The 20,998-nt window shown below is 47.3% G+C and overlaps 2 protein-coding genes and 1 long non-coding RNA gene across 4 annotated transcripts; 2 read left to right on the top strand and 1 right to left on the bottom strand.

Annotated features, from left to right (window-relative positions):
- Positions 1-687: 687 nt before the first annotated feature.
- On the top strand, positions 688-5,267 carry LOC138690573 (hydroxyacylglutathione hydrolase-like protein). The gene is made up of 8 exons (XM_069810479.1): positions 688-1,009; positions 2,043-2,107; positions 2,194-2,311; positions 2,826-2,934; positions 3,122-3,225; positions 3,409-3,510; positions 3,596-3,675; positions 4,057-5,267. Exons 1-8 carry the CDS (start codon positions 905-907, stop codon positions 4,220-4,222), a joined length of 849 nt encoding a protein of 282 aa, XP_069666580.1. The 5' UTR covers positions 688-904; the 3' UTR covers positions 4,223-5,267.
- Positions 5,268-7,313: 2,046 nt separating this feature from the next.
- CIAO3 (cytosolic iron-sulfur assembly component 3) lies at positions 7,314-20,957 on the bottom strand. 2 transcript variants are annotated; one of them, XM_069810478.1, is made up of 11 exons: positions 20,846-20,957; positions 19,200-19,295; positions 17,481-17,624; positions 17,034-17,166; positions 16,497-16,631; positions 16,051-16,169; positions 14,764-14,893; positions 14,446-14,518; positions 10,990-11,127; positions 9,764-9,921; positions 7,314-8,718 (listed from the first exon to the last, which is right to left on the bottom strand). In XM_069810478.1, exons 1-11 carry the CDS (start codon positions 20,909-20,911, stop codon positions 8,480-8,482), a joined length of 1,431 nt encoding a protein of 476 aa, XP_069666579.1. In that variant the 5' UTR covers positions 20,912-20,957; the 3' UTR covers positions 7,314-8,479. The 2 variants fall into 2 exon arrangements, with proteins under 2 accessions (XP_069666579.1, XP_009915787.1); XM_009917485.2 differs by lacking the exon at positions 20,846-20,957 and adding an exon at positions 19,484-19,638.
- On the top strand, positions 19,229-20,030 carry LOC138690574 (uncharacterized). The gene is made up of 2 exons (XR_011329369.1): positions 19,229-19,342; positions 19,497-20,030. It is a non-coding gene; the product is annotated as an uncharacterized lncRNA (long non-coding RNA).
- Positions 20,958-20,998: the final 41 nt, after the last annotated feature.

The following is a 20,998-nucleotide window of genomic DNA, read 5'->3' as shown; positions in this document are numbered from 1 at the left end:
CACGCCTTCGGAGCTTTTTGGGCTCGAGTGGGTTGGAGGCTGTCCCTGGAGCTCTGGTTTTGGGTGTGCAGGAGACTTTCCCGGGACCTCCCCTCCTGTGCCCGAGACTCGTCCGTCCGTTCCATCTTGCGTCACGATGTTCCCAGCGCCTGGCGGGAGCCGGCACCCCCCGACCCATCCCAAGGATGGGGAGAGCTTCATCCCTCTCATCGTTGGCGGTGGGAGAAGTGGCTGTTTTTGCCACTTGCTGCGGTTTTGGGGTGCGGGGTGGGGGGGAACGCCGTGTGCCCCAGCCTTCCTCCTGCTTGGGCTCCCCTCCGCCTTCGGGCTACCGTGACCTGGTCAGCCGTGGGGCCCCGCAAGTGGATGCGGGGGCCCACGGTGAAATGGCGAGGGGCTGTTTCATCCCTCTGCCTTCCACTGCGGGGCTGGGGGGGTCTCACCCCTCCTGCTCTTGCACCGGCAGCTCCGGGAGCCGCATTGCACCGGGGCGGGGGCGGGGGGGGAAGGAAGGAAAGAAGCCCCCACGCAGCGCACGGGGGGCCGTGCGGGCTGTCACCCCGCCCCACGCAGCGTGATCCGCCCCGCACTGCACCGGCGGGGGCGGGACGCGCCCGCCCGCTGCGGGGAGGGGCCGCGCCGGGGCCCCGGGCGGGGCCGCCCGCAGGTACCGGCCGCGTCACGCGTGGGCTCCGCCGAGGGTCGCGCTGGGGGCGACGCGGCGTGGCTGGGAAGTGGGGGGGGAGACACGGCACACCCCCCCGTGTCCTCGCCCCGCGGCTGCCTAGGGACCGGGCTGTCCCCCTGTTTTGCTGCGTGGGGCTGGGACGTCCCCCCGCGTTTTGCTGCGTGGGGCCGCCCCCCCCCCCAACCCGTGTCCCGTGGCTGGTGCTCGTGGGGGACCATGAAGGTGAAGGTGATTTCTGTCCTGGAGGACAACTACATGTACCTGGTCATCGAGGAGAGCACCCGGGACGCCGTCGCGGTGGACGCCGCCGTCCCCAAAAGGGTGAGAGGTGCTTCCCCCCCCGCGCCGAGCAGCTGCAGTCCCACCATGTCCCGGGTGGGCTGCGGGGTCCCACTCGGGGGACGTGGCGGTGGCCCCAGCGTGGGGTTGGCACGCGGGGGCTTTGCGCGCAGTGGGGTGCATCCGTGGGACCCCGCTCCCATCCACCTACCCCTGGGCGCTGTTGGGGGGGGGGGATCCATACCCCCCAGCCCTCCCCACACCTGAGCTGGAAGCCTTGCAGACCCCAAAACAAGCAAGAACGACCCAAAATAGAGCTTTGGAGCACGTCTCCCGCATCAAGTCCCGTTTCCCAGGAGGCAGGCAGGGAAGGCAGTGGCCAGGGTCGCCCCTCGTCACCGTGACCCCCACGGCCCCCCTGCCTGGTGACCCCCTTTGTGCCCCCCTCAGCTGCTGCACATCGTGCAAACGCCGTCGCGGTTTTTAAGCGTTTGTTGCTGCTGACTCGGACGTTTCCTTCCTCTTTGAGGAACGTAATCAGGAGCAGCCAGAGGGTTTGTTACTAGCGATGAATTTTAAGTTGGTGTTAAAAGCCTCCTGGCAGCTGAGCCGCGGGGTTGGCAGCCCTGCTCGGCCCCTCGCCGTAGCGGAGAAGCCGGGATGGGTTGCACGGCCACCGTCTCCCCGCTGCGGCGGTGGCCATGTGCACGGCCCGTTCTGCACCTCCCTTCTTATTACTGGGAAAGCACCGGCCGTAAAATGCCACCGTCCCCGTGGGAACAGCGCGTTCCCATCCGCCTGCTCCGCTCTGCACGACGGGGTTGGCCGTGGGGAGCTGAGCCTTCGTCCCACCCTCATCCTCTCATTGTTTAGCAGTTGTTGTTGACTCTCTTCTCTGCCCTGGTCCACCGGGTCTCTTGCCCGCAGAGCGGTGCTGTACGGGTCAGATCCTGTGCTGGGACGGGCACGGCGGGCGCCGGCTGTTCACAGCTGCGCTGTGTGGCCGTCGCAGCTCTGGTGCGTGTGTCGGCTCCTCTCTGCGCGCTCACTTCCTTCTGCTCTGGGTCTGTTTCAGTTGCTGGAAATCGTCAGGAAAGAGGATGTGGTGCTCAGAGCGGTCCTCACCACCCACCACCACTGGTAAGCGCTGCCGATGCGAGCTGGGGGCCGGGGGTGTCCGTGCCTGGTGCGGGACAGGGTGCCCATTCCTTCTTCTGCTGACGCAGGGACCACGCAAGGGGCAACGAGGAGCTGGCGAGGCTCTGCCCCGGCCTGCGGGTGTATGGCGCCGATGAGCGGATCGGGGCCCTGACGCACAAGGTGACCCACAACCAGGAGCTGACGGTGCGTGGCCGTAGGACTGTGGGAGCTCAGCCCCCGTGCACGGATCCTGCCCCACGGGGCGGCCGTGGCCGGCGCAGTGTCGGACCTGTGGGGAGCAGAGCTGGGCGATGGCGCAGTCCCCAGCGGTGTGGCACTGTGCCGGGAGCTGACGGGGTTGGTGCCTGGCCAGGGCCGTGCTCTCAGGCTTCCCACGCCCTGGGGTGGTTGCAGATGTGGCACCGTGGATTTGGGGCTGGGATGGAGCGCTGGACTGGAGGAGAAACCTCGTCCCGTTCCCAGCCAGTTTAGGATTGCACTGGGGGACCCAACCCTCTCCTGGGGCCCCACTGCTGAATGCCGTCGGAGCAGACGCATGCAACCAGGGACTTGCCCAAACCACCGTCCCCCGGCATGTCGGTGACCTGCTGAGCTCCAGGCAGGCGATGCTGTGGGGCTTGGGGAGGTCTGTGGGGGATCTGGCTGCCTGTCGAGGCTGGGATGACCCCAGTGGGGTCCTGACCCTCTCTCCCCGCAGTTTGGGGCCATCCGGGTGAGGTGCCTTTTCACCCCCTGCCACACCTCGGGCCATATGTGCTACTTCATGTGGGAGGACGGCTCCCCGGACGCTCCGGCTCTCTTCTCAGGTATCCCAGCCTGCTGGCGTGCACCCTGTGGGTACTGGGGACACAGGGCAGGCTGCCTGCTTGCTGCCTGTCTCCCCCAGTCTCAGCGCTCGTGGGGTGAATCCAGCACCTGGGGGCTCCCGCCTGGCACCCCGTCCTCAGGAGTGGGCCCAGGGTCCCTTCCGTGCCCAGACCCCTTTCCCTGCAGGTGACACGCTGTTCGTGGGAGGCTGCGGGAAGTTCTTCGAGGGGACGGCGGAGCAGATGTACACCAACCTCACCCAAATCCTGGGGGCTTTGCCGAAGGAGACGGTGAGTGCCCCGCATCTCAGCCCCAGCCTGGGGAGGGACCCCAAAATCGGGAGGGGGATTGAGGTTGGCACCGCTCGGGAAGGAATGCCTGTCCCCAGGGCTGGGGCTGCAGCGGGACCGGGACGGGTCGGGCCCGGCACCAGGCGCACGCATGATGCCGGGTGCTTCCTGCTGGCATTGCAGAAGGTGTTCTGCGGCCATGAATGCACCGTCCGAAACCTCAAGTTTGCCTTGAAAGTGGAACCGGAGAATGAAATAGTGAAGAAGAAACTTGCGTGGGCCAAAGTAAGTGGCTGCGTTCCTGCTGGGGCAGGGGCAGAGGAGGTATTGGGTGCCAGCAGGCTTTTTGACGTGTCTGGTTCCTCGGCAGCAGCGGGATGATGAGGACTTGCCCACGGTGCCCTCTACGCTGCAGGAGGAGTTCCTCTACAACCCCTTCCTGCGGGTCATGTAAGCAGCGCCGGTACCTGGGGGGTACGGAGGGCCCTGCCGCGGGTCAGCCCCGAACCGAGCTGGGGGTGGGCAGACCCCAGCTTGGCTGGTCCTGCCCCCAAACTCTGCTCCCTTTTTCCCTCCAGCGTCATCCCTTCTCCTGTGGCTTCATTAGCCAGTGGGAAATCCAAGCCCTGAGGGAGGGGAAGGTGCCCAGACGTGGGGTCCTGCACTGCCCAGCACGGGGTACCTGCAGACAAGCCCCCTGTGCCCCCAGCAGCCACCCGGCACAAGGATGTGACTCCCCTGTTGTCCATCCCAGCATGTGCTGGGGTCCCAGCAGGGAGAGGGGTCCCCATCCTGTCCCCCGCGGTCACAGCAGAGTTGGTCTCCTTGCAGGGAGGAGCCCGTGCAGAAGTTCACGGGCAAGACGGACCCGGTGGAGGTGCTGAGGACCCTCCGCACCGAGAAGGATAACTTCAAGAAGCCCAAGGAGCGGCCCAATCCCCAGGCCATGCTCGCGTTCGACTGGGGACTTTTCAGCCCCTTCCTCGAGAAGAAGTGAGCGGCCGCGGTGGTGGCTCCCAAAACGCAGCATCCCCATCGTGGCGGGGGCCTCCTCCCGGGGCTGCGTCTGTCTGGCTCTGACTTAACTCCTGTAAGACTCGGCAGTAGTTCCTGTCTTTTAACCTGCTCATTTTGAGGCTGCTCTGCTTCACTCCCTCCAGCACCGTGCCTGGCTTCCCTGGCCCACGGGAGCTTTGCTGAGCGCCTGTTCCCTGGGAGAAGGGAGCGCCTGGGTGCCCTCAGCGAGCAGTTAAGCCCCCCACCCCGGCCTCTGGGCTGCGGTTGCTGCTGGTCAGTAGGTGTTTTGGAGGAGAGGACACCCACGCTCACAACATTCAGGTTGGTGGGTGCAGGAGCTGCCACCAGTCCTGCAGCCCTTTGCCTGCGGGAGCCAGGGGAGAATATGGAAAAGGTGGGGACTGCGGTGCTGTACCCCACAGAGCAGCCGGCACCCATCAGGCCGTAAGGCTCTCCTGCCTGCAATCCTGCCAGACCTGGGTGCTGCATCCCGCTTCCCGCAGGGTCAGCTGGAGCAGAGCTTTGCAGCAGCCCGCTGACCTCCTGCCTGGCCGGGCTGGCGGGGAAGGAAGCCCTCCTGGCTCTGCCTGCTCCGCTCCAGCCGTCCCTGTGCCCTTCTCGGGCCGAGGGCAGGCAGGGAGCTGCCCGGCTCCGCGGGCAGGGATGAGGCATGGGGACTTGGATGCACGAGCGGAAGCCGGGAAGGGGACTGGTGTTTTCGTTGGCATTCAGCAGTACCTACCTGGCTCCAGACCTGGGCTAACTGAAACCCTTGTTGCAGTGGGGTTTGGGTATTTTTTTTTTTCCCACCTATTTTTACAGTAGGCCAACGTAGAAAAATTGCATAGGGATTTGTAACGCAGTCACTGATGCATGGGAGCCATCCAAACTACTGAAACTGTGCAGAGTACATTCAGGTGGAGTTCAGGCCTGGAGGAAAGCGTGCTCTAACCCCCCAGCTTTGTAAAATACTTTTCAAGGTGTGACAGTTTTTTAGGCAGCAAACAACAATGTGTTGCTATGCATCCATTGCCTCTCTTTTTTTTTTTTTTTTACCCCCCAAGATAAAAAATTGGAGAACACTTGGCTGAAACTTATATTTACATTGCCTTGTCTTTAGAACAAGAGCTAGGGAGCAGCTGGGTCTCTTAAGCCTCTTCAGCTTGCAGCCTCCACCCTTCAGTTTGTGCAAAATTAGTACTGTATTTTATTTTATTTAAGTCAGAAATGTGCAAAGCTTTTATTTGCAAGTGGTGGGGAGGTGCATTACCAACCAGCAAAGTAGTTTTCTTTTTTTGGGGAAAAAGTAGGGCTTGATGGTAGCTCTGTAAATAGCCGTGAAAAACCCTCTGAAGGGTCTGGGCTTGGGCGAGTCACTCCGTGCGGGACAGTCGCACACATCTCTGGTTTCTTCTTTACCTCAACACGCAGAGCGCGTGCGACTGTCTCAGTGCTGCTGAGTTTACAGCCGTTCTGCGTAGTTCAAATGAAAACGCAGAGGAGCGGGTCCTGTAATCCTTTACCGTATGTTGTCATTTTTAAAGAGCGCTGACTATAAATTTTATAGCTCCTAACACTGGAAGAGAGTTGACTTCAGGATCTTTCACACGTGGACTGTGAACTGCATCTGTTACCACTGAAGCCTGGTTTGTGGCTGTTTATTCCTTGCTAGAAACTAGACTAAGGTTTTCTTTTTTCCTTTTGTTAAGTTATAGTGTTAGAATTTACTCCCTCCCACAGGAGGGGAAGAATTAATCCTGCTGCACAAGTTGCCTCGGTACTGTCGCCTCAAAATTACTCCGTTTAAATGTGATGGTACAGTTCATAGATGTTACCTGGGTGTTCCTCTGGCAGTGTATTTATACTGGGAGCAGAGATGCACCTGTGTGTGTTCGGGGAGGGTTCCAGAACTAGAGCCGAGTTCACTCATGCGAACATGCAGCAGCATGCAGGCTGGGAGAAATTCAAGCTGTTCTCAATACCACGGCGAGAACAGAAACCTGGGAGCGTCTGTAGCAGGTGAGGTCTCAGTATGTTCTGGGCGCAGACTCCTCTGATGGCTTTAGCGGTGTGCATGTTGGTAACCTGGTAACTGGAGAAGAGACAAAATGCAGACCCCCCCCCCCCCGCAATTGTTTAATCTACAGCTAATTTAGCTTTATTTATTTGTGCACTTCTGGCCTGACGTGCATGTTCTCAACAGAAACAGAATGTGTTTCTTTTGCACTGATGTACAGAGTTTATGGTCTCAGCACTTCAGCGTATTGGACTGACTTTACATTAGCAGTGGTATCTCTTGCTGTAGATAAAAATTTTATGGTTTAGCATAACACTGTGTGTTATAAATCTATGCATGGAAAAGGGCATTCCCTGAAACTGCCAACTTGCTTGTAAAATGAATAGGGTGGGGAGGGGGAAGCAGTGGGAGATTCTTGCCTTATGAACACTGTGAATTCACTAATTGATCCGCAACACCTGAAAAATGTAAAGCTTTTAATTAAAAACATTAAAAAAACCCATCTTTTACACTGTTGGCTTACTTTTAACGAAGACTGGAAGAGGCTTTGAGAAGGACACAGGCAAGTACTGCCAGAGAAGCCGTTACAAGAGGCAGGTCAAGGTCTGGCAGCTTTGCTTTTTGACAGCCCTAAGCTCAAGGTCAGCAGTAACTGGGTGAGGGTTATCTTTGACGAGGGTCTGGGCAAGGTTTCAATCTGGGCTAGATGCAGTAACCAGCTCCACCTGTTTGTACTGACTCTGAAGGAACAAAGCAATGTGGCAGCTTTGTTTTTAGTTTTCGTCCACTTAACTCTACTTTCTGCACTGTCCTTTCTTCCTTACATAGCAGTAACTGGAAAAAGGAGAAATATTGAAGTGATTCAATAATGCGATTCTTAAGTTCGTATTTACTTGCAGCTACAGCGGTCACAAGAAGAGATTCCCCATCTGCCAGTGTCCCTTCCTCTTGAGTTCAGGTACAGCTGCACATCCTCCCACTACTGCCTTTGCCTCCCCATATGCATTGTAACTCCAGGAAAACCGATATTCAGATTAAAGAGACCAAAACAGAGTTATTCATTCAGTTGTTTTTCTGTGAATAGTTCTGCAAATACCTGTATGTAAAATTACAGATAGCAAGACGGGCACACGTCATCTCCAGTAACAAGACCAAATCTGTTTCACATCCATCTGTCTTCTGGCAAGGCATTGTAATACACTGCATTAAACCAGATGTGTTTTTACTAACCTCTTGGATTGTTCTGATAAACTGCTTGTAATGATTACATCTCACAGCCTTCTTCTATTAACTTTTGTAAAGTAACACCTTTCAGAGACACCAAGGACTTTGTCCTTCGTTGGAAAGAAAGCTAGCAATAAATTCTTACTTGAAACACTGTAAAAAATTGTTTTATCTGAATTTAAGGATATTATCCATCAGTAATTGGCTGTTGAGGATGGGGTAGATGTGACAATTCTATGACACTCCCTACTGTGTATTTAGGGAGAGAAAGAGAGATGTAATTGCCCACAGTTATAGACAATTGTTATAATTAAAGAAAAAAAAAAATCACTCTAGCTTTTTTTTCTTAATCATTCATTCAAGTCACATTTCAGCAGGCAATAAAATAGCCCTAGAGATGATGCTTCTCACATGATCCCAGGCTGCTAGCACCCACCCCCTCTGACAGGGCAGATACTGCAGCTGGAGCTCAAGGGCAGTGGAATGGAAAAACAGAACCAAGGTCTAATTAGACCATTTATAACTAAATGAGGATGTCCCGACAGAGACAGCCATAAAACTTAGCGCTGTGAAAATACAGCAAGGCCTGGATGAGTAATACTGTCATGTAGCATAAAGCTTATCTCAGAGAGGCTACAGTCTACTGCAAGCCAAATCCTTCAGTACCTTGATTTCATCAGTTCTTGTAGGAACAGGGTTGCAAAGGGAGCGCAATTTAGTCCTTAAAGACTGTGTGGAGGCTAGGATGCATTACTGCTTCTTTTGACATGTTTTAAGTCAGCATTTGGTTTTTACTTACATCACTTCAATAATTATAAAGCTGTAGGAATTAATATTGTCTGCTTATATGCACATTACCTTCTCATCCCTAACGGGAGTCAGAAATTGCCAACTTCCCATGATGGCACAGAACTTTAGCTGTCTTTTGAGAACCTTAAATACAATTGAGTTAAAAAGGCACTGAGTATCTGTATCTGGGCTTCACAGTGTCAATCTTCACCATTTGATGTTAAATCCAGTGCTTGTTTTCTCCACTGCGTGGTACTCTGTATGCAAAGTTTTTGCAGCCTTTTCTGACTCCACGCCACCCAGCCACTGCTCATACAGTTCATTTACAGTCCGGTTCTTCTCTGGAATTTCAGTCTTAAGAGACTCATACAACCTCTCAACTTGCTGAAGCTGGTCCTTGCTGGATTCACCATCTAGCTTGATCTGACCACCTCCATTTAAACAGCCTATGTGGAACAAAGTGAGAAAATGTCACAAAGTTTGGAAAGCACTTCAGCTTTATCAGACACCCCCCCCAACTACAGTTAATTTACTCTGCACCTGCAAACAGTTACAGAAATGAAAACACCATTGTAATTGTGGTTTACTCCCCAGTTATCTAACAGGAGCAGGGCAGGCTGCAGCCCTAGAGAGAAGATCATTGGCCCAGTGCGCCCCAGTGCTAGTTCAGCCTGCTGTGACAGAGGGCTGCCAAGTCAGCCTGGGACATGCCAGGGAGACAGAGGTAAGAAGCAGCAGGGAGCTCTGGCTCTCACCTTGTGCCTCCAGAAAAGGGGCAGAACACAATCTGGGTGAGAACAGCCTTGGAGTCTTGACTGAAGGTAAGATAAACATGCCTGGGATAATGTTCTGGGTTTGCTGTTGGGGTGGAGGTGCACTATGAGTTGCCCAAAGCAGTGTCTTGGTGCTGAGCAGCCTTCTGGGCTGGGAGGTGCACGGACCCTCGGGGAGAGAGCGGTTGCTCAGAGTGCCAAGAGTGGCAGCTCAGCATCCCTTCAGGCTGGGTTCGAGCTGCCTGTGCTCTCTGCTAGCAGATTTGAAGGGAACCAGGAGGGAGAAAAAGGAAGGCTTGCACAAAGTGGAAAAGGGAATAAAACAGGCAGAAAGAGACTTTCTTCACCAGCCATAGCAAGTATTCTCTAAAAGCATAACAGTCAATTTTGTGTAATTTTAGAGGAAGAATCTCCTCATGTACCAAAGAGCTTGGAAAACCAGGAGGATCTCCTTAAAAGCACTACTTATGCAAGTTTTGCGCAATGGAATTTAACTGTAATTACTTAAATCCTGAAGAATTTACTTCTAGGTAGGAAAATATACACACAAACAACTTTGAAATTTGGATGCTGTGATTATTGCATCTCAAGAGTTTGAAGGCTTTGCCACAACATTCAGGATGTAAGAAATTGCCCATTGTTCTTATGTTTTAGGTATAGTTTCATATAGCTTCTTACAGCTATGGATTCTAACAGTGAAATCCCTGTGCAGTCTTACCTGATGGGCAGGCCATGACTTCAACATAGTGATAGGGCGATTTCCCTCGTTTCAGCTTTTGCACTAAGTTCTGTATGTTTCGAAACCCATATGCCAAAGCAAACTGGAGCAGGACTACTCCATCCTTCTCCAGTGTCACCTCCTGGAAGTCCTTGTTTCTGAGGAACAAGAGCAGAGAAAATGTCTTATCCAAATTAACTTCTATTTTAAACTTCAAAGAGCCCTGTGCTAAAACAAAGTTCTTTGTGAAATCTTATTCAAGAAAGCTGTCCTAGTTCTTTGCCACCCAAACAAAACAGATGAAGGAACTAGCTTACAGATCCTTTTCCACTCTTGTTTGAGGACCTGCCACCTGCACTGAGTTTGCTGAAGAACACCTGTGCTGAATAAATCCTTAAAAGCTAAGCAAATGGAGCCTAAACAAAAGTTTCATTGTGATAGGCCTTCTGAGTTGGTTTCAGCCAACTCATACATTAGTGAGGCCACTGAGGAAACTTTTAAATTGCAGTGGGTCATAAAACCAGGGAGCAAATCATTATTGAAGGCTTCCAGACCCCTAAGGTTAGTGGAAATACCTGTTCCTGATAAAAGAGTAAGTAATTTGATTTTTATCAAGTATTTCATATTGAGACTCAAGGGGACTGTTTCTAGACTGATTCTCTAGACCAGAGAATCCTAAACATAAATATTGCTAATCAGGGATATAATTCATTACAAAGGATACATTTAATATTATAACTGGGAAGCAAGAAGTAATCTCAGCTGAATGAGCTTCCATGCCTAAGCTCAAGTGACTTGTTTTCTGTCTTACCACAACATAGTTAAAACAGAGCCCCAAAGCCCTGACGCAAGATTTTCTATTTGGTGATAGTTAGATTGGTAAGAAATCTACTTTATTGGTCTGATTGCAGGTGAGGAAGCCTAGATCTATGTGAGCTCTGTCTTCTAAATTACTCTAGAAATTGTCTGCAACTTGATACTGAGAAAATCCATCAGGCCAAAAGAAAGTGTGTGGGTGGTGAAGGGGCCAGAAGTCTCCAAGGGAAAGGCTGTGTGGAGCGCTGGCTGATTTATTGCTCAGCAACTGTGGGAGTGAGGAGCCAATTCCCATGCCTTTAAGTAAAATATTTAACATTGCAAAGAAAGTTTCAGCCTATCAGCAAGATAACAGCATGAACAGAACAGCAATAAAAATAGTGATTTCTGTAGGACTTTAAACTTCTTACTTTAAAGGTTTGTACTGAATTGTATCCACTTGAATTCCAAAGAGCTCTTTGGCTGCATGCTTGTATATGTGCTCCAAATAACCACCAGAACCACCTCCTGAGTGGCTAGTGAGCTCCTCTTCTGCAGCACTACTAAACCTGGGGGAAGGGAAGAAGGAAGCAGTTTTGGGGGAATCTTTGTTAAAGCAGAACAACCAGCACAAATGCAAAGGTCCAGGGGACTCAAAAGCAACAGAACAAGCCACAGACCAGCTCCCTTTGAGCTCCTAGCTTTTCCCATTCTCCTGGGAACCAACTATTTATAGCTTCAGAGCCCAGCAGACTTAACCCTGTGCTGCCTAGCATCCTTTGGGTCAAGCTCAGTGGAAATACTGTCACGTGCCACAAGGCCTGACCCATGCACTGCCAACTTAAATCTTCATATATCAAAAATATGTTTGGGAATGTTTGAGTTACAAGGGCAATTATCTGACATGCATATTTTGTTAGCTTCCTGTTTAATACCTCTACAAACATCCTGGGTTACACTTGGAAATGGGAGGAGGGAAATAACGAAGCAATGGTGGTATGGGTCTGTGCAGCCTAAGCTTCTCTTGGAGAACACAACCTAGCAGAAGTCCTGTCTCAGCCAAGAGACATCTCATCTGTGCTAAACCTTTTCTGCAACATCAACAAAAGCAGAGTTCATTACTGAAAGCTCTAGTTCTGTGTTATAACACAATTTTTGACACCAGGTACTTTAGATGTGGTTGCTGGGACATGAGAGAACACTTCAGGGAGGTATCAGTGCTATGATCACAAGCCCAGAGAGATTAAATCCATGTTGCTGTGGTTTCATGTGCTTAAAGTTATGTAACAAAGGTGAACAAATCTAACGATGCCAGGACATTTGCTCCGTACACGGCTGTCCTTGGTGGGATCCTGGTTCAAGTTCAACACATTTTTGGTGTTGAACAACTATGTTAACGTACGTTCTGTAATTCTAGTTCTGCACAAATAATTCCATCTCACTGACATGCCAAAACACAACCAACTATTCAGAGGTCAAGATAATGTTTCCTGAGAATAGCTCACCAGATGGAATCCACAACAATAGCTTTTGTTATGAGAAAGCAACAAGATGAGGGATCTGCTTATAAGCACTCATCAGGCAGTGACACTTGCATTCTCCTACTAGCAGCTGCAGAAGGGAAAACACTTGAATTCAGGCCAAACAGTTTCAAGTCAAATCGAAGATGTTGCCTCTTGCAGATAAAATCTTAGCTTTGGAAGAACTGCAGAAGGCAACACTTTAGCCTGCAATCACCCTCAAACTATTTTTAATTTGATCTTGTTTACAGGAACTGAGCTTCATTAACAAAATGTTTCAGTGTGTCTGGCCTCACGTACTGCTATTCTCTTAAAATGAGGCTGCCAGTAAGCTTCAGTGCTGGCCTGGAGCAAACGGTTATACCAGCAAAAGTCCTGGGATTTCTGGCGCTTTATCTCATTCTTGCTGCCAAATGTAATAACCTCTTAATGGGCTTTTCCACGTGCTGGAGGATAAAGCAGAACAACAGCCATTGGACTGCTTATGTGAACGCTCCAAGTTCTGAGGAATACGTGACGTTTGTAACCAGTCAATTTACTGAGTATGTTAAAGCTAGCAAAAGGTTATAGAGGCACTTTATCACCACAAGCATGAGGCCTGGTGCTCAGAATCTACTCCTAAGAAGTTGGCCAGAGATTTTTATCAAGTAATTAGACATTCAGTTCTATGTTATAACTGACACTTCCATAATGTCATTTCCTAAGGGAACCCAAACACTTCAGAATCTTTTTTTCTCCTCAATTTTCTGTTAGGGGTGTAACAATAAAGCAGATAGAACAGAAGTACCTGTTTAGATGGGCAACTTTTGAAGTTGTATTTTTGGAACTCAATCATGCAGACATTTACTACAGCTGAGGATACTCTTCTTTTTTTGATCTGAAAGCAATCTGTGCATACGCTATGTCAGAAAAAGATACTTAATCCTGGAAAAAGTGTGCATAAATAGATCTGTGCTAGTAAATGTGTTATGTGAAACCTACAACCTACTGATCCTCTGAACTGTAGCAGGCAGAAACTGAGGCTCTGGGCACGCATATTATTTTAAATCTCTTTTTTTAAATTAAGTATCCCTTACATGAAAGGGATTGGACAGCAATAGACTGTCTCTATCTCACATTCTCCTTTTCAGAAGCACAGGAGTAACCTAAGTTTATAACAATTAAAACTAATTTAGGAAATAGGCTGCACGTAAGGACACTTCCCTTCATAGCTGTCAACATACATGTGCTGATGAGACAATTCTTGAGCAAAGGCAGCCAATGGCACTTGGCTGTACTAGAAAGACTTGAAGGCTATTTAGAAATAAACCAAATTTCAAAACAAAAGTGTCACATCTGCAAGGGGTACAGCTGAAAACAGACTAGTGTCACATTCTAATCATGTGCTAGATGCTGCATATTTGGGGTATCAAAATCTTTCCTAAAAACTTAAGGAGTCTGAGCTATAAATTTTTGAATCATACACTTTATCATCTTTTATAATTTTTAAAGGTTGCCACGCATGTAGACTTTCTGTTTATTAATGTGCAAAGTTCTACAAAGACATTTCTTTTCAACTGAAGAAAAGAATGCTTTGGTTTAGCGTTCAGTGCGGAACCACCACTGCGTGTCAATTTAGACGAGTAAAATGTGATTTTAATGTTTCCGTAGTTACTTAGATCTCTGTGCAGTTGTCACTTAACCAGATGTTACTTTTCAGTTGAAGCAACTAAAGTCTCATCTGGTTTGCACATGTTTTAGATCCTTTTTTTTTTTTTTTTTTTTTTTTTTTTTTTTACAAACAGAGACTCCTAGAGATTAGTTGAGTGACCTAAATATTTCTTATTTATGCTTTAATTCTGGAATCCTTACAGTAGCCCTGATAGCTAGCAACAGAGACAAGCAAACTGAGTACAGTGCAGTAACAGGCTTTGTTTTAGCAAACTCTTTTATCACTGATCTAGATTTTTTCACTTTTCAAAGTTTGCAGGTAGATTTTTGTGGGATTCCACCAGCTATACTGCAAGTGACAGTAACTGAAGTAAATGACTGTCGTGCAATTTGTACTTCTCTGCACAATTATTTTGCCGTTACACTCTTACAGAGCTAATTCTAGCAATCCTGCTGATTTACAGTGAGAGCTGCTAATCCTTGGATGACTAAAATCTAGAACAAATAGTTACAGGTTCTCCAAAAGTGGAAATTCATCAATACTCTGTAGATTAAGTATTTTAATGCACATTTGTACTGATTCAGTGACACAAATCAAACGCAAACACATGCAAATTGTGTAGAACAGTAGTGGAAAGGCAAATTCTGTTGAAGAAATCTATAAATACTGGATGAAAAAGAACATGACTGAAGATGCAGATGAGATATTGTTCTTACATGTTATCCAACGGAGCAGGATCTACATCTGATAGAGATACTCCTTCTTGTTCCAACAGCTTTAGCACTTCTCCTAAAACAGAACCACAGACATAAAAAGTTCTTATTTTGGGGATAAAGGAGAACAAAATCCATAGATCAGTATATAAGACTGCATCTGCAATTTTTACCAGGACATGAGCTGCATTATTAAAGTGTAATTATACAGCAATATCCATACACTACACCCTCTATTAGAGGCAAAGGGTTATTAAAAGTAGCAAACACCTTGCTCTGAGGCTTCCAGGTATTAGCTGGACTACCTCTGGCTCTGCTTACCTGTGGTGATTACACAGTCCACATCACGAGTTTGGTACTGTTCGTTGAAAAAGTCCGGCCTTGAAGCCTCTAGCTTTTTGTCATAACAGGGCATCACTGTTACGTGGTATATCTGGTCAGGTGTTAAGTGCTGGAAGAAAGACAAAGCTGTGCAGTTGGATTGGCCAGTATCAAACCTATCTTGAGGGAGGTGTCTTCCAGGTATGAACAAGAATGATGAAACCAATGTCACCATGCCTCTGGAAATACTCCCCACTATTAGTGAATGTTTATTTTTTATATATATACACACACATACATTTATATATAGATTAAATTATTTCTCTCATAGAACCCAATTTTAGTTTGTAGCAAGTGTCAGTAGTGTGGTCTTTTACTGGTTTCCCCTCCACCTCCTTTTGCTAGTGCAGATGATGAAGACACAGTCAGTCAGTGAGGTGAATTCCTAATTATGCAGTTAGAGAATATAATTCCTTCATAATACTAAACCCCAGCCCCTGCATCAGCAACTAAGAAATGATCTGGAGTCACACAAAAACCTCATGACCATCCAAGAAATAAGCACAGGCTGAGGAAACAAGTCATTGACTCAAGGCCATTGTTTCAGTATCTTGTGCCAAACATTCATAGTAGCTGCCAATTTTTGTAACAAGTATGCAGATGTCAGCATTTACTTAATGCAAGTGTTAAACCACTGCTCATTAATGGACAATAAATCAAACAAGCAGAATTGGTGCTTAAGTTTCTTACTGGACAAATCTAGGCTATCAGTATAACTCTAGTCTTCAAATATCAAATTTACATTTGGAAAGATTCCAAAGGTTAAAGACTGAGAACAGACCTAAGTCAAACTGAAACAGAACATTAAGTTGGGAACGAGCAAGTAATTTTTAGACAAGACATGATCTGCACGTATGTGCTGACTGAAGTTTTGTCTTAGGATAATTTATTTTAAGTTATTCACCAACTTTAAACAACATGAAAATACCACACACAGACAAGATGAGAGCACAAAGACACTGAAAAATAAGTTTCTCTTGCCTTTCCAAATAACATGCAGAGGTTTTAAGTAGTCCATGCAGCATGTGCTTAGCATTACTGCCCTAGTTGCTAACTTCTTGTTAGATAAAATAAAAGTGAGAAAGATAATGCCTTTGCTGGCTTCTGCAAGATAATTTTTACCTTTAAACTCTAATGTATAATATGGAGCAAAATAAAAAAAATATTAGGTTAAAGTGTTCAATTTTAGCAGTTTGCCATTAAGCATAGTATGCTTCAGACCCTTACCTGCTGTTCTGCAAAATGGCCCTTAATCAAGGACCCCATGACCTGCTGTGGAGACTTGGTGGTACTGATATAAGGAATTATGAAACTGCCATGGGTTTTCTCTGCATAGCAGATCCAACCTGGTAAGAGTGTAATTAGCAAATTAAATTTAAAAAATAACAAGCGGCCCTTCACTCTGCCCACCATCACCCCAACCCCAGGCTTAGTACCCATTAATAACCATTTTCAGCCTCACTTCAGCCCCAAAAGCAAAGGAAGTGTAACAAAAAGCAAAGGAAGTGTTTTAGAGATCATTAAGTAACTGTATAGATCACTACTGCTATTAACACCAAGATCTCTTTGTATTGTGAAGAGAGTAAGCCTCTAAGTAAATTTATCCATTTAAATTTTCTAGTGTACTATTCGTATGCCATTTTATTACTTCCATAACTAATTTAATACTATACCTGGACAGGCAGAAGCTAGCATTGGCAAAGCCTTTTTGTCTTCAGATTGCTTTTGAAAGCGTTTTACAAACTCTTGTTGGCTCTCCAGTAGGCTGAAGTTTCTTGAGAAAGTTGTATCAAAAACATAGTGCACACCTAGGCAGTACAGCATCTGTGTTAAAATTCACAAGACAGATACGGCAAACTACAACAAAAAGCCTCCAATCAAACCGGATTCAAACTGCACATCTTATTTACAAGTATCAATCTCTGCAGTTGAGACTGAACCTTTTACCCTAACACATCAGCACAGTAAGACGAGCAAAACTGACAGGAGGACTGCAAATCCGAAATTTAAAGTTTCTTCCTTCCATCACTGCAAGTTTATTATGTGACTGAAGTTGCAGACAGTTTGCATTTTAGCTAATGCCAACTGTGAAACATTATGAGTCCATGAGGAGGTTAAATCGCATCAACCTTGTGCGCTCATAACAGTTGTGCTTAACATATACCCCAGCAGTCCCCTCTGTGATTAACAGAATGCAATACCACACTTGCCTAAACTCTTTAAGAATGCAGTCAACTTCTTTGCTGTTTCCAGAACATCCATTTTACATCTTGCAGCTAGTGAAGCTCTGGATTGTGGTGAAACAGAAACCACCACCAATTTCTGTTCATTGGGAGTGGCAGTCTTTGGAAAAAAACAAACACTGTTCAGACAATATTAGTATGGCACATGCAGAACTTTCAGCACACTAGAGCATCAGAAAGTGTCTCCCAGCTTAACTCTGAAGTCAGTAACTTACTACATGAAAGGTCCTTTCCAAACCCATGATTACTTTTTAAAAATAGGAAAAAAACACAACAGTGCACCGAGAACGTCCTCGGATCTCTGAAACTAATTTTTATGTGCACTGTTTCCACACGTGCTTCTGCAGAAGCATCATACCAATCTATTAAGACTTTCAAACTCTGCAGCCTACCTAGCCATGACTTGTCACTTACCTTGTTAAAAGTTAGCATTTTGCAGAGCTCTTCGTGGCTCTGTTGAGTGATTAAAACACTCTCTGCTGATGTAATGCAGCCACTACAAGCTAAACAGTCGTTCAGAGTAATTTTAGCCTTTTCCAGTTTTTGTGCTCCTCCGTCCTACAAAGAAACAGATTAGACTCAGTCTGATCACAGTGTAGAATTAGGTAGCAGTTTTCCCACCTTTACTATATTTAGTAACAAAGATGTTGCCCTTTTTATGCTCTTGGTTTATCATTAAAAAAAAGTATCTTTTATTTTTAGAAAGATGAGGAGGAAGACAAGTATCTTTGAAGTTTGCTGGTTTTAATAGGATTATTTGGCATGCAGATGCAAATATGCTGAGGAACTTCAGGAAAATTTTAGCAAGACCAGGAACATAACTTTCATTACATACAGAACATTTGCTTAGGCCACAACTATTTGTGCTATCTGGTGGACTAACATTGCTCCAAAACACTGAAATTATACTATCCCAGAAGCAAATAGGGCCTATCTTGCTTGTTTTTTCAACTTGTGGATGGCTGAAGACTGGGTTAGCATGGCTAACATGCTACTGATTGTAGCTGCTATTTTAACCACAAAACTGTAGACCACAATGATCCTAAGCCTTTAATCACCAATCTCCAGTGCACATTGAATATTACCCTGGAGAAAGCATGCCAGCTTTGTCACCTCTATCAGATGCTGCTCATGTTATTGAATAGTACCGGCGCTGTTTCTTCACAGGAACTTGAACTTCAATCCTTCTAAATAGATTGTGTAACCAGACTATAAGCTTGCTAACATTTTTAATTGATAGTGAGTGTTCTGCAATCTTTCTGTGTGCAAAACTTACGTGGACACTGATGGGAAAACTGTATGGCAACATATCAAAGACAGTGTGTGGCTTGCCACTGGAAGGAAATATTTTTCGTAGTATTTGACCTGAATAAGTCAGTTTTCCCTTGAGACTCTCCTCTTGAACGTCATTTCTCAATAAAGTCAGAATCAGACCGAGCAATTAGGTACTACTAAATTAAAATTTTAAAATAAGAAATGAGACACCTTTGGAACTGCTGTATCCCCCTTTTTTAAGTCAAAAGGTCATCATCTGGCTAAAGTTAAAAGCACCATTTCTAGACGCATTCCAGGCTTGGTTAACTAAGAAATGCTAACCTTTTCTCTGTAAACTGGAAAATTGTTCTGCAAAACTTGGCATTGATTTTGGAAGCAGGAGGCTCATGAACTCTGTAGGCTATTTAACAAATAATTTGAAATATTATTTAAAAAACCAGGGCAAAATGTAAGAGTATCTAATTGAATCTCTTTGTAAGTGAGCACTCTGCTGTATGACATAATGCAATAAGAAAAGACATTGTCACAAATAATCTAGGAACTGCTAATACCTAAGTATTGATGGCAAAATAGACTTCTCAGCTTATCTGCTCGTATACTGAAAATCATCGCTAATTAATGTCAGTGTTTCAGAGCATAAAGGACTGACACAAAATTGGAATTACTGCTTATAAAACCAGGTAATTAAAAAGATGGACTTTGGAAAAAAGATACGAAAATGCTGACAGGAATAATGACCCTTTTCTAACATCTTGGTCCTCTCTGAGGCATTAAATAGCTGTAGACTATTCAAATACTTAAAAATACGCTCAGGTTTTCTGGATATTTTACACAATAATGAAGAAAAATCACACATACCTGATTGATCTGGAAATAGCTTCCATCTGCTTCAATTCTGATCTTAGCTGCTGCTTTTCCAGGCTTTTTTTCCACTTTTACAGGTTTGATACATTCCTGAAGGAGAAATAAAGCCCGAAAGTGAGGACATGAGCAACGAAGAGGTAGATTTAACAGAAACTAGAATGATCAAATGCAAACACTAGTTCTAGAGTGAGTGCCGCTTACTCTCCCTTAAGCTATGTTGGATTTACTTATGGCATCTATAACCACCAAGGGAAAACGTAAAAGCAAAAACTCCTTACCCCTTTTTTACAGAAGGAACACTTTTCCAGCATCATACCAAAACCAGAGGACAATGTTGCTGTTCCTTCTGAAGAACACAGCTATGCTTTACAGAGCCTTGAAAGTAACAGAGGCTTGCCTGCACAGTCCTCCTCGCTAAAATCTTACAGATGATTCTGCATTCTTCCTTGCAAATTTTAACCAATGGAGGCGTGGTCACCACAGTCAACATGTGGCTAGTGCCAATGAAGTTTCATTTAATGTCGAAAGGAGTCTGACGACCTCAGATGGACTGCTTCCACTCTTCTGTATTGTTCTATGATGAAGTCTCAAGGGTGTTTGCGTTTTGTGCAATTTTTACTGTTTAGGCACCTTATGACTCCTTGTCCTACTTCTACAGCTAGGATTGTCTCTACATTTTACCGTCCTTGCTCTGCCAACATCTTCAGGTTCCCCCCCCCAAATTAATCCAGCTTTACTACATTTTGCAAGATTCGGAGACTAGCAGGAACAAGTCATTATGATTCTTCAGTTATGCTCACTGAATAAAACAAACCATGATCTCTACTCGAAACAGAAAAGCAGGTCGCGTTATTTATGTGAAAGACTTTGCTAGGAACCCCACGTACTGCAAGGAGAGTTAATGGGGTTTGCTATGCTCCATTCCACTGATCTCATTTCAGGATAGTTCTTCTGCTGTACTTGTCAGCAAATACATCTGGGATTACTATTTTGTACTTTTGCTAGCGCCTGAAGACTCTGAAAAGAACAGTCTTGACCCGTCCTTGCTGCTCATTCCCACCTCTCTGCCACCTGCTCCTGTACGCTGGCACGAGTGTGGATGAGCAGTGTGCAAGGAAACTTGTTTAGGCTTAAACTTTTTTTTTGGGGGGGTCTAGATTAACATTTACTAGGGCAGTTTCCAGATCGGGGTGGGAACGACCGAACGGCTGCTGGGCGAAGGTTTTTCTCTTCAGCTGCTTACAGAGGCTTGCACCTCAGCGTTGCCGCCCTCTCTATTCCCTGCGCGCTGGCTGGAAGTAGACGGCGAGGTATCTCCGTGCTGTTTCCCTTTCACCGTTGTATTTAACAGCACCCGAAGGACGTCTGACAGGGCCGCCCTTGGCCCCTTTGCCCCCGTGCCCCCCCGCCGTGCCGTTTTCCTCACGCTGCCAGCCCGAGAGCTGCCGACCCGTCCGGCGGCACGGCCAGGGCTGTCACCCACCTCCCTCCCCTCAGCGCCATCTTCTCACCCTCCCCGGGCGGCGCTGGCAGGGCCGACCCCGCGGCTCCCGGGGCGGAGGGCGGGGCCGGGCCGCCCCGTCAGAGGGCCGCGGCCTGTCCCCCGGCCCCAACCCTGGCCACCCCCGGCCGGCACCCACCTGGGAGGGCCCGATGAAATCGTCCAGGTCCGTCAGCTGCAGCACCCCGCTGAAGGGAGACGCCATGCCGGCCGCGCCGCCGCCGAGCGCGGCAGCCCGCTGGAGGGGCGGAGGCTGCCACACTGTCGTAAAAGGGCAAACGCCACACTGCCG

Source organism: Haliaeetus albicilla, chromosome 22, assembly GCF_947461875.1.
Source record: "Haliaeetus albicilla chromosome 22, bHalAlb1.1, whole genome shotgun sequence".
NCBI lineage: Eukaryota > Metazoa > Chordata > Aves > Accipitriformes > Accipitridae > Haliaeetus > Haliaeetus albicilla.
The sequence above is the reverse complement of the archived record's forward strand: the minus strand, read 5'-3'. Positions and strand labels throughout refer to the sequence as shown.

What these genes read in the sequence shown, in the direction of transcription:
- CIAO3 (XM_069810478.1), bottom strand. Translation starts at nt 20,911, where the DNA reads ATGGCGTCTCCCTTCAGCGGGGTGCTGCAGCTGACGGACCTGGACGAT. An exon ending in GCTAGCTTCTGCCTGTCCAG is followed by an intron (nt 16,170 to 16,496) that starts GTATAGTATTAA and finishes CACTCTTACCAG; the next exon opens with GTTGGATCTGCTATGCAGAG. An exon ending in GGACTGTGTAATCACCACAG is followed by an intron (nt 14,519 to 14,763) that starts GTAAGCAGAGCC and finishes GTTCTGTTTTAG; the next exon opens with GAGAAGTGCTAAAGCTGTTG.
- LOC138690573 (XM_069810479.1), top strand. Translation starts at nt 905, where the DNA reads ATGAAGGTGAAGGTGATTTCTGTCCTGGAGGACAACTACATGTACCTG. An exon ending in CTCACCACCCACCACCACTG is followed by an intron (nt 2,108 to 2,193) that starts GTAAGCGCTGCC and finishes CTGCTGACGCAG; the next exon opens with GGACCACGCAAGGGGCAACG. An exon ending in AGAAACTTGCGTGGGCCAAA is followed by an intron (nt 3,511 to 3,595) that starts GTAAGTGGCTGC and finishes GTTCCTCGGCAG; the next exon opens with CAGCGGGATGATGAGGACTT.